Here is a 16,151-nt window from a genome sequence, read left to right as displayed (position 1 = left end):
CCAGTGACATTGAAAACGCTCAAGTGCAGGGTAGAGGGGGGAGGAGAAGTGGTGCATGGAAGGGGGGACAAAAGGAAAGTGCAGAGCAAGAAGGGAAAAAACAAATAATAAAATAATAAATAAAAAGGCAACAAACAATGGGAGTGCAGCCAGCAAGTGGCAAGTGCTGGGTTTATGGCAGCAGGCCGGGTAGGTCTGAAAGTGCATGAAGAAAAGGGGAGGGCTGTATGGGTACAGATACAGACCCCAGTGCAAGGGGTGGCCCGGAGGCAGTGCGTGAGGGTGGCAAGATGAGCAGGTACCTGGGCCCATAGGACAGAGGGTGGCCAGGTGCATGGTGCTGAGGGAGAGTAGAATCAACCGGGGAGAGGAGAAGGCAGAAGCAAAGAGGAAGGTTTTGAGGTGCTTCCGGAACCGGAGATGGTTCTCAAGTTTTAGAGTTGCAGGGAGGCTTTTCCAGAGGGAGGTCCCAGCCGAAGACGGAGATCTACCCCCAGCTCGTTTCTTTGAGAAACGACTGACCCTGAGGGAGTTAGAGGAGCGGAGTGCTCGAGAAGGGAGGTATTTGCAGTGGGATAGCTGAAGGTATGTTTGGCCCAGGTCCCAGAAGGCCTTGTGGACAATGCAGAGGGTTTTGAATTTAATCCTTGCATCCACTGGGAGCCAATGGAGAGATTGGCAGGTGTTCCATTGTAAGGGCATGTAACCATGGCGAAATGCGAAAGCCATGCCTGGTTCCCCGGGGCAGGTGGAAAGGGGCGGAAACAACGCGGTTAACTGCAACCCTCAACACTGAGTCATTGTAGAGGGCTAGGATCCATTGCCTGAAGTTCCCACCAAACCTTTTGCAAGACCTTTCCCATGTAGTACCACCCCACTCGGCCAAAAGCTTTCCCTGAGTCTATTGAGACCAAGTAAGCACCCATTCCCTTATTTTGCACCTCATTTAAGTTGATCGTTTTTCTTATATCATCCGAGCCTTGGCGGCTCTGAATAAACCCCACCTAGTCCCCATGAATCTGAGCGTTCGAGTGGTGGGGGCTATTCGCCAATACTTTTACCATGATCTTTACATCTGTATTCAGTCGGGAGATGGACTGATAGGATTGGCAATGAGCCGGGTCTTTTCCTTTCTTTGGGATTTATTTTGTTTGCTTGTTAGGCGCTTATACAATAAGAATATACTGTTTCAAAGCGCCCACGTGGCAGGGAGGGAAGGAAGTACAATTACAACATTACAAACAAATATTTAAGACCGGGGGGGGGGGGACAAACCTACTATACCTTGTGTGAATTCAGAACGTGCAAGTGCAGAAAGGAAGAGGGGTAAGTGCTAGGGAGTCCGAGACCATGGGTGAGCCATGGACGAAGTGCTAGAATGTTGAGTGCTAAATGTCCTCGGCCACAAGAGGTGTAAGTGCGGGTCTCCAGAGCAGAGGGTATGCAGATGCAAAGTGCTGTGGAAAGACCGGAGCTGGGAAGAATTGGTGTGAGGTGTCAAGGCCCCGAAGAGGCATAAGGGCCAAGGACACTGATTCAACAACTGAGATTAGCAGAGGGGGGAGGCCTTGAGGTGCTTCCACAATTTGAGAAGGTGGTCCTCAAGGTGCAGGGGTGGGCGGCTGTACCAAAGGAGGGAGCCTGCAGAGGAAAGTGAGCAACACCCCCCACCCCCTTCCCTCTGCTTAGTAAAAGGCTTTACACACAAGGAGTTGGTGCCAGAGGAGCAAAGTGATCTAGGGTGAGAGTATTTACAGAGATAAAGTTAAGATAGTTTGGTCCCCGGGCCCAGACAGCCTTGTAGATGATGCAGTGTGTTAGGGAGACTTCTAATTTCTGTGTGAATTCCCTTCAACCTTAGAGACCCCCAGCTTTTTTGCTGGACTTTAGGACTTTTATTTTGTATCCTGGAATGAGTGACGTTTTTCTCACTCCCTCATGTAAATTTGATCTGATTTGGACTCTATCTTTCTTTGATTTTGGAGTCTGACAAACTCCATAGGCATCTGTTTGTATAGTGACACACAGTACCTTCAGTGCAGTGTCGCAGGGAAGTTCCTTGGATTTCTCATAAGGTTTAAATAGCTTATCTTGGGTGAACTACTGTTCCCAAGAGTAGTAATGTGAAATTGACTTTACTGACCTGTCTTTCCTATGTAGGTGCAGTACACCCCATCTTATGTGGAAGTGCTGGGGTGTGGGGGGGTTACTTAGTAGCCCCTTTTCCTACTTGCTCATGTAAAATTTTTGATGATACCCTCACAACTTTAAATGGCTGGTGGCAGTGGTTTAAATTTCGTACCATTGCGTGTTTCTACTGCAGGCTGAATACTCGGCTGCAGTAGTGCACCCATGGGTGCCCATTTTGTCGAAAGGGCTGGTCTTCTTTTTTCAGCATTTCTTGCTTGTGTGGTCTTTCTTGGGTGTTTACTCTGCGCGCCAAACCATGTTTAACACTTTTGTTCATTTTGCCTTTGGCAGGCTTCAGTGCTGAAACCAGCCTCTGGCTCCAGTGTGTCTGGCAGGGCAGGAAGCGAGGGAGATGCCTGGAACTCCCTGTCCTTAGTCTCCCTTTGTTACCTGATTGGCTGGCAGGACAACCACCCTGCTGTGAGTGACAGCTATGCTGTGCATGAATAGGAAAAACCTGCATAAAAGGTGGTTTCTTGTACTGAAGGCAGTTGACAACTGGACGAAACATCCGATGAAGGGCACTGAAAGAGAAGCTTGCTGTACCCTCCTGGACCGTTGCACTGCCAGGTGAAGCCCTGCTGCAGTGCTGAAGCACCAACTCTATCGACTAGAGAAGTCCCGTAATGGACGATGACTTCACTTGGGTTGGTGGGACCAACTAACCCCTAGACTAACTTTGCTGGAGGACCTTCCCCAACTGGCTGCAATTATTTCCTGCTGCTGGAAACAAGTGCCAGGGGTCACGAATTCTGTAGTCGAGTGCATCATCTTTAAGCTGGACCAGAGCTCCAGGAAGATCCTGAGGACCCTCCCGAAGCAGGACACCCCATGCCCGAGTCAACTCACCAGAGTGCTGGACTCCAGAAGCAAGGGAAGTCCATCAAGTGTCCAACAACCGCGGTGGTGCTATTTGCCGGTGACTGAAACTGCAAAGTGCCGCTGATCTGAAAAGAGCCCGTAGCTGACCTTCGAACGGCAGTGCAGGAGTCCTCCAGACGTCCTCCCTCTTGTCCCCAAGACTGAGGCCCAGGATCTGCAAGACTTCAACAAGACCAGAAGCCAGCTGGATCCTCTTCAAACCTAAGGTACTGTACTGACTCGGGGGTACTTAGCTTTTTTGTCTGTAGCTTGCATCCTCTCACTTGAGACTTGCAGTAACTGCTTTTTGCAGAGTTTATCCCAGCTGCGACCTTTACAAGTCCAACAGGGATTCCTTACAAACCCTTACTTTGTGCAAGACTTTTGTGCTATCTAAAGAAGTGCCTAGGCTCCATAGACATTGTTCAAATTGACTTTGGCTGTCCTGGCTCCCTGCAGACTCTGCTGACCCATTGACTTTGATTTTTTTAACTGTCCCTCATAGGTGGTGTATAGGTTTACCTTGTATTGCTGGGAAAGATCTAATCTAGACTTCATTGGGAGATTGAAAAGTGCTCCCATGCTCTGAGAACCAGTTAACCTTTTTCCTTACCTAACCTTTTCCTTTTTTTACAACTCTCAGAATTTACGAAGTACAAAAAGTGATCTATAAAGGCCAATACTGCCTAGTAATTGAAGTCACCTCAGGGTGTAGGAAGTGTATTGTCTGCATCTCTAACGAGTATCCTCTTGCATATTCTAAATCTGAGAAAGTGGTATGGAGTGTATTTTTGTTGTTTTTTGCCCTTTTTTAAGAAGGCTTATTTAAAACTGACCATTGAATAATTATTTTACTAGAAGACCTTGAACAAGGGCTTGAGTCGCACTGAGCCTCTGAGGGAAAGTGAGCAAAGGTAGAATTCCTTTGCAAAGGAAGAGCTGATAATTGGACTTCTTGGCAATGTCCTGAGTGTGAGGGAGGAAGGAAAGAGTTGTATTGATGACTCCAAGGTTTCTGACTTCAGTTGAAGGCACATCGGGAGAGCCCAAGGAGGAAGGCCAGAGTGAAGTGAAGGAGGGGGCAGGGGTCCCAATGGGAAGGATCGCTGTTTTACAGGCGTTGAGGCAGAGATCATTGGAGGCGCACCAGGACTGGATGGCAGATAGGCAGTCATGGATGATGGAAGGTGCAAGAGGATCAGCAGGGAGTCTGAAGAAGAGCTGTCTGCGTAACACAGGAAGTTGGAGGAAAAAGAGGAGATGGGGCGTGCAATGAGAACAAGGTAGATGTTGAAGAGCCAGGGGGAGAGTATAGAACCCTGAGGAACACAAGTGGAGATGGAAGGAGGAGAGAAGGCGCCCAGGATGACTTGGGAATAGCGGTTAGTGGGGAAGAGGACAGCCAATCCAGTGCCTGTTTTGAGATACCAAGTGTATTCTGGAGCTTATTTGAGGATGGAATTGTTAACTATGTCATATGGCATGAAGGATGGGGCCAGAGTGGAGCGGCACTTCTTAAAGAAAAGAGGCGTGAATCCATCCTACCAAGGCGACGTATCCCCTTTTATACTACTGATGGTGTCGCAGACTTCCTCCTCAGTAATAGGGACTTCTAACGCAGCCACTTTGTCCGAAAGAAGGCACGGAATGGGAAGGATGTTCAGGAATTGGTCAATAAGGGATCCCTCCTCATTTGAATTCAGACATATAAAAGGTTTCGTAGAAGTTACTAAATTCTTCTGCTATCTGGGAGTCAGAGTTTTTCTTCCCTCGTTGGTGGCATCACGGCCACCCTTCTTGCATTTCTTTGCTCCCTTAACCTCCAGGTGAAGATTCTATCAGCTCGTTCTCACATATCCATTTATTTCTGTTTGAGGAATGCCAACTTACGTTCTGTTTGGTGAATCAAAAGGGCTTTCAATTTGGCTCTGCATTTCTGGAGTTTTTCCAGGGCACCTAGGAACATTTGAGACTTCACTTTTTTATTTGCGACTCCCGCACACCGCCCCTCCCCCAACCCCACTGGTTGTAATTTTTCTATTTTTCCCTTTATGGACAACTCCTGAGCTGCTCTTTGACTCTTCTTTTTAGGCCCCAATCCTATCAAAACACCTCGCACCGTCTCCTTAATGCATCCCAATGACTTAAGCAATGTTTCGGCAAGCTCCTTATCTTTTAACAGGTAGTTGCAGGACCACCTGGAATCTTGTTTCTTGCCCATTCCCCTATTCTTATTGTTCACCAGGTCATGGTCAGACCACGGTATAGTCTTTGGGGGTTGATTCCAGGATTCTATTTTTAATGGCCTTTCAATCAGAAGGTACTCTATTCTTGAGAAGGTGTGGTGCACTTTCGAGTAATCGGTGAACGGAGGGGACCCGACCACGCACCTGGATGATGGAATCCACCACCCCCAACTTGTCATTGGTCTGTTGGAAGTGGGGGGCGTTCTTGTACTGTGTGGGACGCTACATGGAGACCTGTCCTTTTCCTGTCCACGTCGGGGTCCAGGACCATATTAAAAGCACCTCCTATGATCAGAGATCCTTCCACAAACGACTGAATCTTACCCTTTAATCCTTCCCAAAATTGGTCCTGTCCATTATTCGGAGCATACAGGGAAGACCAAGGTAACCACATTACGCCCATTGCGGTCCCTCGACAACGCTTTAAGGACAATGTTTAGTTTGCTAGCCACCAGAACTGCCACTCCCTTCTTTTTGGATATACTGGGAAGCCTGAAAAACCCCGTCTGTAGAGTTGGCTCTCAATGCCGACTCCTTCCCCCTCTGCGAGTGCATCTCCTATAGAAATATGTCCAGCTTCAATTGGCTAAATTCCTGTATCGTTGGAGATCTCTTGTTTGGGGAGTGTAACCCTCTAACATTCAGTTAGCCCAGTGCCATTGTATAAACATTAGCCATTCCGGACTGTGATCAAGTTGTTGATCCTCCTCTTAATAGAGTTATCTAATGTGACAACTGGCCTCTTAAACCTAACAGACTGCTCTTTCATTGGAACTCCAACCCACTGTAGAATGGCCTTGAACTGAGTATTAAACAAGAAAATCCCCTCGTAACTGCCCCAACTTTATCCCTGGCGTCTGGACACCTGGGGACATTGTTGGGCCAGATCCCCAATCGCTACACCACCCACGGGCTGTCCATGCTCACATAGGCATCTCAGGGCCCCCTTCAGATAGCCCTCTTCCTTCGTAGTTAGCACGGCCCCTGGACACTATGCATAAAGGAGAAACAGCACAAATGGAAGAACAAAACAATAAAGTGGGACCTGAATGACCCCACAGCATTGCAATACTTTTTGAGAATTCACTCCTCTCCTAAAGCTGCTGACAATCTCCTCATCCCCTCAAGGTGGAGAGGGATGCCGGATTCCGTTTTTTAAATTTGCGAAGACCCTTGACCCGTTTTGGGACCTTACTCTGCGTCCCATCCACCCCCTTTCACCCCCACCAGTTATATTTGTACCCCTCAAACTCGAAGGCGAGTGAGACGTGGAAGCCCCATTTGTACCGCACTCCCTTGGAGCAAAGCCATTTAGTAAAGTGGGGTGCAGAGCAGTCTGTGGGATAGAGTGAAGACCTGTTGGGTCTTGGTATATGGATATTTGGGAGGCTCCCCAGTCCACAGGACCCTTTTTCTCGCCATGTCCAGTATCTTCGCTTTCTCTGTGTAGTAATGGAATTTGACCAGCACTGACTGTTTCACGGGCGCCCTCTCCCGCTCTGTGAGCTCTATTGATGGTAGGCTCAGAGGCATTATCGTCATTGAAGACATTTCTGACATCGTTTGTGGCTTTAATTGTGCCCCCTTGCGTTTCTCCGTCTTTCTGGAAACCAAAAAAACCTCAGGTTGTTCCGGCACTCTGGTTTTCCAAAGCCGTCAACTTTCAAGGCACACTTCTCTTCCCTAATTTCCAGTTCTGAGATACACATATCCATTTGAGTCTCCAGTGTGTCGATCAAGGATTGATTAGCCTCTAGACCCTGAATCCTGTCGTCCATGTTATCAACTTTCTTGACAAGCCCATGAAGCCTTCTGCCAATGTCCGATCTAAAATACATGATTTCCTCCAACAGTGCTGCCATGTATTGACTTATAGAGTGGGTGTCCTCCATTACTGGTGGCGTTGAGGAGGGTGTAGTTGCCTGCGAGTGCTTGGGTCCTGCTCAGTAGTGGTATTTTTTGGAGCGTGGATGACCAACTCATGGGTGTAGGCCTCGCTCCCCCCCCCTGTAATGGTGACATTCCTATCAGTGCAAGTTAGCAGTAGACGGCACTCACGACGTGCTACTACCAATAGGGATGCTTTGAGTTTGTATGTCTGCGGTCTAGTTCTGAAGGCTTGGCTTTCCGGGAGACCACACCCCTTCCTCTCTCGCGTATCCAGGAAGTGGAATTGCAGCGCGTCATGTTGCTACTCTCCACAGAGACAGACAGTGCTCCGTAAGTTCGTTCTTGATCACTATCGTGGACTGCTTGCCTATTGATGCTAATCTTCTGCTTTATTCGTTCTACCCTTTTCATTTTCTTTCTTTTTATTTCAGTTCTCATACCTACGTAACTTCCCAATCAGCACGAATCCTCCGAGAACTCAATCTCATCCCCAGCTCCTGGCGACTCCAGAGACACTAGTAGGGTAGGTTCCGCTCCGTTTGAATCTTTCTTTCAGCATCGGATTCTTTGTTAGGAGCGCAGCTCCGACTGAGACTTAACACGGCTCTTGTTTGTTCATCTTCATTAGAATCCCGGGGCCGCGGCTGTGCTATCATCTGGCTCTGCTTGCCTTTTGCTTTTATATTCCTTCTGAGGATTCCCACGGATCACTCTATGGTAGGATTTCTTCTGGGTCTGCTGCAGGATTGATTTCTACAAACAAGTTAATACTTCATTCCTTCTACTAAGGCGTTTATCCATTCTGCTGTGTCTTTTGTAGCTGGAGTTCACTTCCTTTGCACTGCAATAGTGAGGTACCCAATCAAAGAAGACCAGAGCAGTCCATTCTGTTCAAGGACCAGGGTGAGAGTACACTTTAGTCCTGTGAGAGTATCAGGAGAGGGTCTTCCACTCTTTCACCTCTCCTCCATTTACTCTTTCTTCTTCTTCCTGCTTCCCAGTTGCAAACTGAAGGACGGTGGTTTAGTTATTAGCCGAGACAGAGAGACCTTCCTTTGGGGACTACGTTATGGACAGCTCGAAACAACCCACAGGAGACCACGCCTCCTAGCAGCTCATCACAGGATTTTTTCCCCTTAGGTGGTTTCCCTGGGAGCCTCTCCTGGTCCTTGCCATTGAGCTGGGACCCGGAAGGCTTTTCAGGTAGACCCCTACGGACATCTGTTCCTCGGTCTTGTATGGAATTTTTCAACGCGTCCAAACGCGGGTAGGTTAAAGGCAGCATCTTGAGCCTGACTCCCCACCTCCCCTGCTGAGCACTTCACTTCTTGGACGGTTAAACCAGCTTTAGCTTAGAGAGCACTGTGTGGCTGTGGGGGTTGGAGGGGGGGGCAATGCAGTTTCTGCAAGGGGTAAGGGGCACCCGGCCTTCCGGGTGTCGAGATCCAGCCTGTTCTTCCTGCATATGGGGAGCGGCCTCACGAGGGGTAACCACTCTCCCCAGGCTAGCTGATCACTGAAAATTGGAGATTGTTGAGAAAGTGGCCTTAAGTAGGAGGGGTGATGGAATGAGGCAGAAGTAAAGAAAGGCAGTGCAGCCCTACAATCCTGGTCCAGGGGCTGCTGGCACTGAAGAGCCTCCAGGGGGCCCCCAGAAAGCGCAGCTTCACTCTCCTGCTGGCTGGTTGAGGGCAAGCCGGGGCTGCGGGGGACCCTGAAGTTTTGCTTTCGCGCCCCACAAACCCACCGCCCACCACATCACCCCGACTTTAATTCCATTTTGTTTTCGGCACCTCAGAACTTTTAAACAATGCTTAAAGTGCATACCTTACAAAATCCCCTTGTACACATTGTTTTAAGTTTAGCGTGTAAGGGTCAGTTTAAGGTTTTTGGACACAGGATGGAGGACACTCTTTGGTTTAACATCCTGACAGACGTTGATTAGTTTTTGTTGGAACAGAGAATCCCCTCATAGACATAGGGACAGATAGGATTTCCCCAACCCCTCTTAATATTTTCACAATAAAAGTCCTATTTCATACTGAAAACTTATTACTGTCTTACTCTTACAGTACATACAGTAAAAAAGGAACACACTAAGAAAAGAGTTACAAAAACACTGAATTTATTTATGGCCATATAGCAGTAAGCAAAATGACTACTAGCATGTTATATCACACAAGACTAATAAATGACCCATATATACAATTACTCCAGTAGGGAAAAATACATAACAAACCCCTGCAAAGGAAGGCAAGTATTAGTATGCTGCTCTAGGAGGTCCACAGAGATACCACATTAACTTTAGAAATCCATCCCGAAGATGTATGGGGTCTTGTGCCCAAAAGTTCACCAAAGTTCCACACAGTTTTGCAATACGGAAAACAGTTGACGACTTTTGGGGTCGAATGAAGAGTTCCAAGGGGTAGAGGAAAGGTTCTAGTGAATAAAAATGTCCCCCCTCTTTCGGAAAGCTTGCGCAAGCAATGGCAAAGTCAAACTCTTAGAAAACTGATACAACTCACCCCCGGTACTCCAATTCTTCTTGGGACTGGGCAGGTCTTCAGAAGAGGGTCCAGGGTCGCTTTTCCCACTGTCCGCTCTGGACCTCCATGACCAAGGGATGCAGGTTCCAGCACTTCTCCAGTCTGCAACAAATACTGGTGCAAGGTCTTCATGATGGAGAACACAGAAGAACCCTATGTAGGGCCCATTTTAGCACAGGCCAGCATGCAGGAAATCTGTTTTGGACAGATGCACCGTGACACAGGGACACAACTGTTGTGGTTGGACTTTTCCTTCTATCTCGGGTCCTTGATGTTGTCACCCCAACATTTGACAGGAACAACTCCAGTGGCACAAGCTGTGAATCCCCAGAATTCCAGGCCTCAGTGGGGAATGGAAACAGCTGCAGCACAGTGTTAATGAGATTTATCAGTTTTATGTTTCATCCCGGTTAATACAGTTTAGGCTTAGTAAAACCATACAAAACTCCACTCTTAGTATAAGGCTATACCACCTGGGTATTTGGTAGCGTAGACAGAGCAGCCAGACTTCACTTAGGAGGGAGGAGAGAGTGCTGTAGGAAGGTACAAAGAACTTGTAGTATACCAAGGGTTCAACAGAAACACAAACCGGGGGTATTATACAAAAAAAAATTTATTATAAATGCAATTAGGCCAAGTTAAGTCTTGGGGTTAAGTACTGTCAGTCGTTAACCTATTATAAAAATGCAACCCAATGCTTTAAGTACAAAGACCAAAGCATAGACTGAACAGAAAACTAACAGTATTCCTAGGGTAGTTGGACCTTATCAAATACTTTTAGTATAGGACACGCCTATTCATGGGGAGTAAACCGTCCGTTACTTTTGGCTTGCTTTGGAGTAAGTCAAGGGTAGTAGACGCTGTCAGTCATACAGTGACACTCGGTTAAGGAATCACTTCGTAAACCAACCCTGTTATCACTATACTTTTCTGAATAGTGGAACACATATTCAAGGGACATGTATACACCTAGAACTACATTGAGTATAACACTCCGTTAACCAGGTGAGCAAGACCCAATGTTGTAATTAACAATTAGTTGCTTTTCAGTCTAAGGTAAGCAATAACGTTCCACACTAATTTAGGATTGCACCAGGCAGACCAAGGTCGGCTACACCTATAGGACAGTTTTTAAGAATGGCACACAGCTATTCTAGGCAGGTAAAACCTATTTTGTAATATACAATTACAGTTGCTTTTTAGATCAGTGGAACACAGACTAAGGTAAGCAATAACAGGACTCAAGTAACTTCCAAGCAGAGCGGTTTGTTCATTGGCGCTGAGAAAAAGGCACCAGAACCACAAAAGGCTGCTGATTCAAAGAAAATCCTTTGCTGCTGAGTCCCTCGAGTGCTGCCACAGTAGCCAGCCAGACATACTCCCTTTCGTCACCAAATACCAGGAACAAGGGTCTGCTACACTGCAACAGGAAGACATCCAGCTGGAACCAATTCTTCAATTCTCGGGTACTGTTGGGCTTGGGGCACATCTACCTTTTGCCAATTGTGGTGCTTCATAGCTTGGGGAGTACTATTTTACCCTCTTGTGCTGACCTCAGCTCACTTGCACTGGCTTCCCAGCGTGTGCTTCTTCAAGGTGGCTCCTCTTGAGCTTATGCGATTTTCTACTGAATATTGTAAAACATTGTTTGAAGAAGAGAGCATCAGAACTTCGAACTGGCCCATTGACCTTGGCTGTCCTAGCTCCCTAAAGGCTCCTCTTCTGAACCTATTGACTTTGGCAGTGCTTGTTCTACTACAGGTTTTAATTGTTGAACACTATTATTGCTGGGATAAAAGACTGCCTACATCCGTCTGGGAGAATCGTACTGTTTTATTACTTATCAAGTATGTGCTGATCTAACTTTAACTGTCCCCTCCTTGAAACTCAAGAAGTGCTAATACCGACCTCCAATAATGTCACCGTCACCCAGTGTGCTGGAATATGTTTAGCATAAGAAACGTTACTCACCTACCTTATTGCTCTTGAACTGAATCCTAACTTTTATATTCATGTTACTAATAGTTGCTGCTTTTCAAAGATCTAATTATCCTTGTGTGTATATGTAAATAAATATAATCTAACTGTGTGTAAGAGTTTATTTGGATACCTGCGTTTACTTATTTAATAGTACAGCTCACATTACCGCTCTTAAGATAAGCCTGGCTGCTCAGTCACTCTAACAACTTGTGTAGTACAGCCCTAAAATGTGGGTTGCCTAATACCAAGAGAAGTCTGTAGAAATTCTTTCTTAACACTCGCTGCAGCAGTCACTGTTCCGAGTGCATCCTTGGAGCTCAGAGGATATTCAATTGTGCTGCAAAATGCCTGCTCCTACATTTTCAGCCTTTCAGTCTCAATAGAAGCCATGCAGGGCTTGCTCCTTTGTTCACCATCCGAAGATTGCCTGTTGCCGCCTCAAACTCCTGTCTAATCACAATTTGAGGTCTGCTGAGGTTGCTTGTCCCGTGCAAATGGTGTCCAGCTCTCCAGGCTGCAGAACAGTACCACTAGAGCCTGAATAGTGTACTAGCATGACCCAATCCCCGATAACTGCCTCTGCACCAGTTACCCCTGGACCTCCCACAACCAGACGCATGTGGAGCCAGCCGAGCTAGGAACCCCTGAAGAAGTCACTTGAAGAAATGGAGTAAGGCGAAATAAATTTTATACTAGATTCCTGCCCCCACCCCTCCATAGTTATATGGGTTTGAAGTACTTGCTCTATCTCTCACTTGCCTGACTAGGATCAGTGGTGGTCAAGGATTTCCCCCCCACCTCTCCTCTCTCAGGCTTTTCCTAGCGTACTGGGACAGGTAGAGAACCTTAAGTTGGCTGATTTCCAGAACACCAAATCGCAACCACTGGCATCACTATCGAAGTCCCTTTTTTGATTTTGAAAACAAGTCCTGTAATACTCAACACCAACCACTAGATGTCGGCCTATGCAAAGCATGTGAATCTAAGCTGATACCAGCATCATGAAGATGTTTACAGGTATGTAATCTTCGTCATTCTTCTCGGCTCAACTGCCATTATTAGAGTTCTGTGTCTCCTTGCAGCCTAGACCACACTCGCATTCCCTCCCGAGTCTATGCCTTATGTTCTACTACACTACTTTGACTGGGTTTTGCTATACTTCCAGGTCTTCCCTTTTCACCATAATAGGTTGGCATCTCAGAATCCATGTAAACTGTCTGCCATAGAAGAAAATGCACAAAAGATGAACAAGACTTGCTGCAACAGTTGATGGGGGTTCTGGTAGTCCATACCTTTGCAGGGGATGCAGGGTGTGGCCCTGGTGCCAGGATTATGGCCTTTGACTAGTGGTAACTGTTTCATGGATTCTGTGGAACTGTGAGAAAAAAACAGCCGTTATTGGGGTTTTTTTTTCAAATCAGTTTCCCATACAACACCTTTCTGCTACATTACCTCATCCGTTATTTTTTTTAGAGCTCAGGATCCCCAGAATGCTGAAATCGGACACTTTTCCACATTTTGAATTTCATGGTCTGCAGAACCCCCTGGAAAAAAAGTCTGAATAATAGTGGTCATTCATTTAGGAAAATGTTTGAGACCCAATTAATCAGATTCGATAGTTGAAAAACAGCCAATACGGTTGACTCTTTCTAAAATGTAAAGGTTCTTTCTGTTGCTGGTTCACAAACATCAATTGCCAGTCAGTACTCTGAAAACTGCACTATGGACAATGTATACGAACACAGATATTAGAAACCGGGTATTGGCTACTTTAAGTTGGAACTAAAAGAAACAGCTGGTTGCATTTGCACCAATCGACAAAAGGATTCGGATTCGGATTCAGATAAGTAGCTAGGTCCTCCAGAAAGGTTTGGTGCATATCAGTATGTATAGTAAGCATTGTCCAATGAGACCTTGGATGAGAAAAGTATTTTTTTGTGACACCCTCCCCTGATCACTTACCTCCCATGATAACTTGCCCCCCCCCCCCCCCCCACCCTGACAAACTGTGGAAAGGAACGGAGTCCAGACTCTAACTCATTTGGAAAGTTTTGTGAAGATTTTTTGATTGGTGGCAAAGTTATAAGCATCTGAAAATGTGTTTCTATGAAGGGTCCCACGTAATCATGACTGGTAATTGCCAAATCTTTGAAATAGAATCTATAATATGCCTCATTGCACTTTCACGTGGCACCAATTTGATGTCCCTGGATGCAATGTGTTGACTTCAAAAGGTCTGAGCTTGAGACCATTCACAACTGCTTTTAAGTCTTGCACTGGAAGAAGCCTAGGTTCTAGACAACTCCAAGAGGTGTTTTAGTGAGACACAATGGCGGAGCAAAGACCACTTGGGAGTAGCAGAAATATGGGTCTGGTGCTGCACAGCCTCAGTTGGGGGGTGGGGGGTGGGGGGGGGGGGGGGGGAGGAGAGTATGCCCTTTCTTCCCCAGGGATTTCAAATCTGCACATTCCACTAAGGTACCGAGAATCTCACTAAGGTAGTACGTTGTATGTGCAACAGAAGTGTTCTACTTTCATGAAAGCTTCAATTGCGCCAACATTAATTGGATTGTGGCTGTGAAGTTAAGCTTAACATACTTTATTTTTTTACTCCCTGCAGATGCTGTACACGAAGTGACCACCTCGCCTGTGGAAAATCTGGCGTCAGAGTTTGTGCCTGCTGAGCTGGCTGAGCTTAGGTAACCTTTCTTTACAAGTTGTAGGTCCTCTCTCAAACACTCCTTCAGCACATGGTAACAGAAAAGCCTCCAAGGACTGGTCTGTCTTCTGTGCTTTTTGGTGAAGTCAAGGTGATTTCTCTTGCCCTGAACCTGCTATCCCACCATTCATATAATCTGGGATAATTTCTGGCTCAACAAAGGCTTGCAAGGGGTTGCAGGAGTATGTACCTATGGTTTGAGAAAGGGGCTAGTGTTGTGTTTCTCCTGACAAAATAAGCCTGAAATTGGAAAGCGTTGTGCTGAAATCATCCATCTTGTTCTTTCTGTACTAGTCTATGGGGCGGGGCTTGTGGTAATGTTTGGGCTGGTTATGCTAGGGCCAGCTGGTGTGGGTTCTTTATGGTTGAACCTGTTAGATTGCCTTGCTGGTGGAGATGTGTTTCTTAAGCATTGGATCGTCCATACATTCACCTGCTTTACATATTCACCATCATCTGGCTGAGAATAATCATTTTGTGCCATTTATCTAATGACATGAGTATACCATGGCTCTGTCCTAGATGCAATATACAGCTTCTTAACTACACACTGTTTGGATGTCATCTTTCAATCAAACATAAAGACGGGAGGTGACCGCCTTAATTGCAGGAATAAGAAAAATTAAGTAAATATGTGAAGCGAGCCCTCAACACACTGTCGTTCATTCAGCAATTTTGAACCTGCCTACAAGTTGGTGAGAAAGCCAGTCAGGGTTCCTTGCATTCTCATTCTTGTGGGGGGGGGGGGGGTCAATTTCCAAGTACTGTCAATGTAGAATGAAGAACATTTATCTGGAGGAAAGGAATATGGCATATCCAGGGTCAGAAGCTGGATCCCCAAAAAGCTCAAATGTGGTTTTGCTTAAAGTGCTGGTCCTGGAGAGAACCCCTGTATGTGCAGGCAACGTCTGTAGAAAGACCCCTACTCTGTAAAGAAACTGGTGATGGTGCAGTCTTGAACCAGACCACGTATGCTGTTACTGCCCTTCCGAGCCATCCCATTCACTAGTTAACTGCTTCCTTTTCCATTTTTTCTATGATGCTGATGTCGTCTGGATCATGACCGTCGACTTAAGTGCAGACAAGCAACTCGACCAAGTAGCGGCTGTGGGGAAACACCTCTACAAAGAAATTGTGCTCCCAAATGTGGGGGCTGTTCTTCCAAGGCTTAGTCCACAAGTGTTTTGCCAACTTAGTCATCAGGGAGGTCATTGTTGAGTGACTTCACCCTTCATCGAAGATTATCATCCCGGGACCTTGCTGACCAACTTCTCAGACAGCACAACGCTTACGTCATTGTAGAGCAAATCAGTGCTGACTCAGTCACTGGCAACAGTGATAACTTAATCAGTGGCAGAACTGTTGTCCGGAACAACATTTAAGATGACAAATTGCCGATATGTCAGGAGGCCTAAAGAAATTGACGGTCCAATGTCTGGAGCCTTCTGGGGGTGATGGCTGCATCTAATTCTAACTATTGTGCAACCGGAATCCCATCACCTAAGCTTGAGTTTCTCCTGCGTAGAAGTTTGAGCTCCACGTTAATGTTGCCCTACGACTTATAAGACATTTCAGAAGCTAACCATTCTTAGTTGGGACACTCTAATCTGAACACACTGAGGCATGAAGTTTCATGGCAACCACAGCCTCAGTCTGTCCACCAGGTAGCCTCTCAACCGCAGGTTCAGCTAATTTATCTGCAAATATATTCACTGCAGG

The 16,151-nt window shown here is 46.4% G+C and overlaps 1 protein-coding gene across 2 annotated transcripts in view; it reads left to right on the top strand.

Annotated features, from left to right (window-relative positions):
- The window catches only part of HOOK2 (hook microtubule tethering protein 2), a 595,676-nt gene that overhangs the window by 498,868 nt on the left and 80,657 nt on the right, over positions 1-16,151 (top strand). For both annotated transcript variants that reach the window (XM_069604124.1, XM_069604123.1), the window contains exon 14: positions 14,334-14,412. In XM_069604124.1, the coding sequence (XP_069460225.1) occupies positions 14,334-14,412 (79 nt within the window). The remainder of the gene's footprint in view (positions 1-14,333; positions 14,413-16,151) is intronic.

Source organism: Ambystoma mexicanum, chromosome 3q (genome assembly GCF_040938575.1).
Source record: "Ambystoma mexicanum isolate Mex_15411 chromosome 3q, UKY_AmexF1_1, whole genome shotgun sequence".
NCBI classification, from domain to species: domain Eukaryota; kingdom Metazoa; phylum Chordata; class Amphibia; order Caudata; family Ambystomatidae; genus Ambystoma; species Ambystoma mexicanum.
This window is presented reverse-complemented; position numbering and strand designations above follow the sequence as displayed.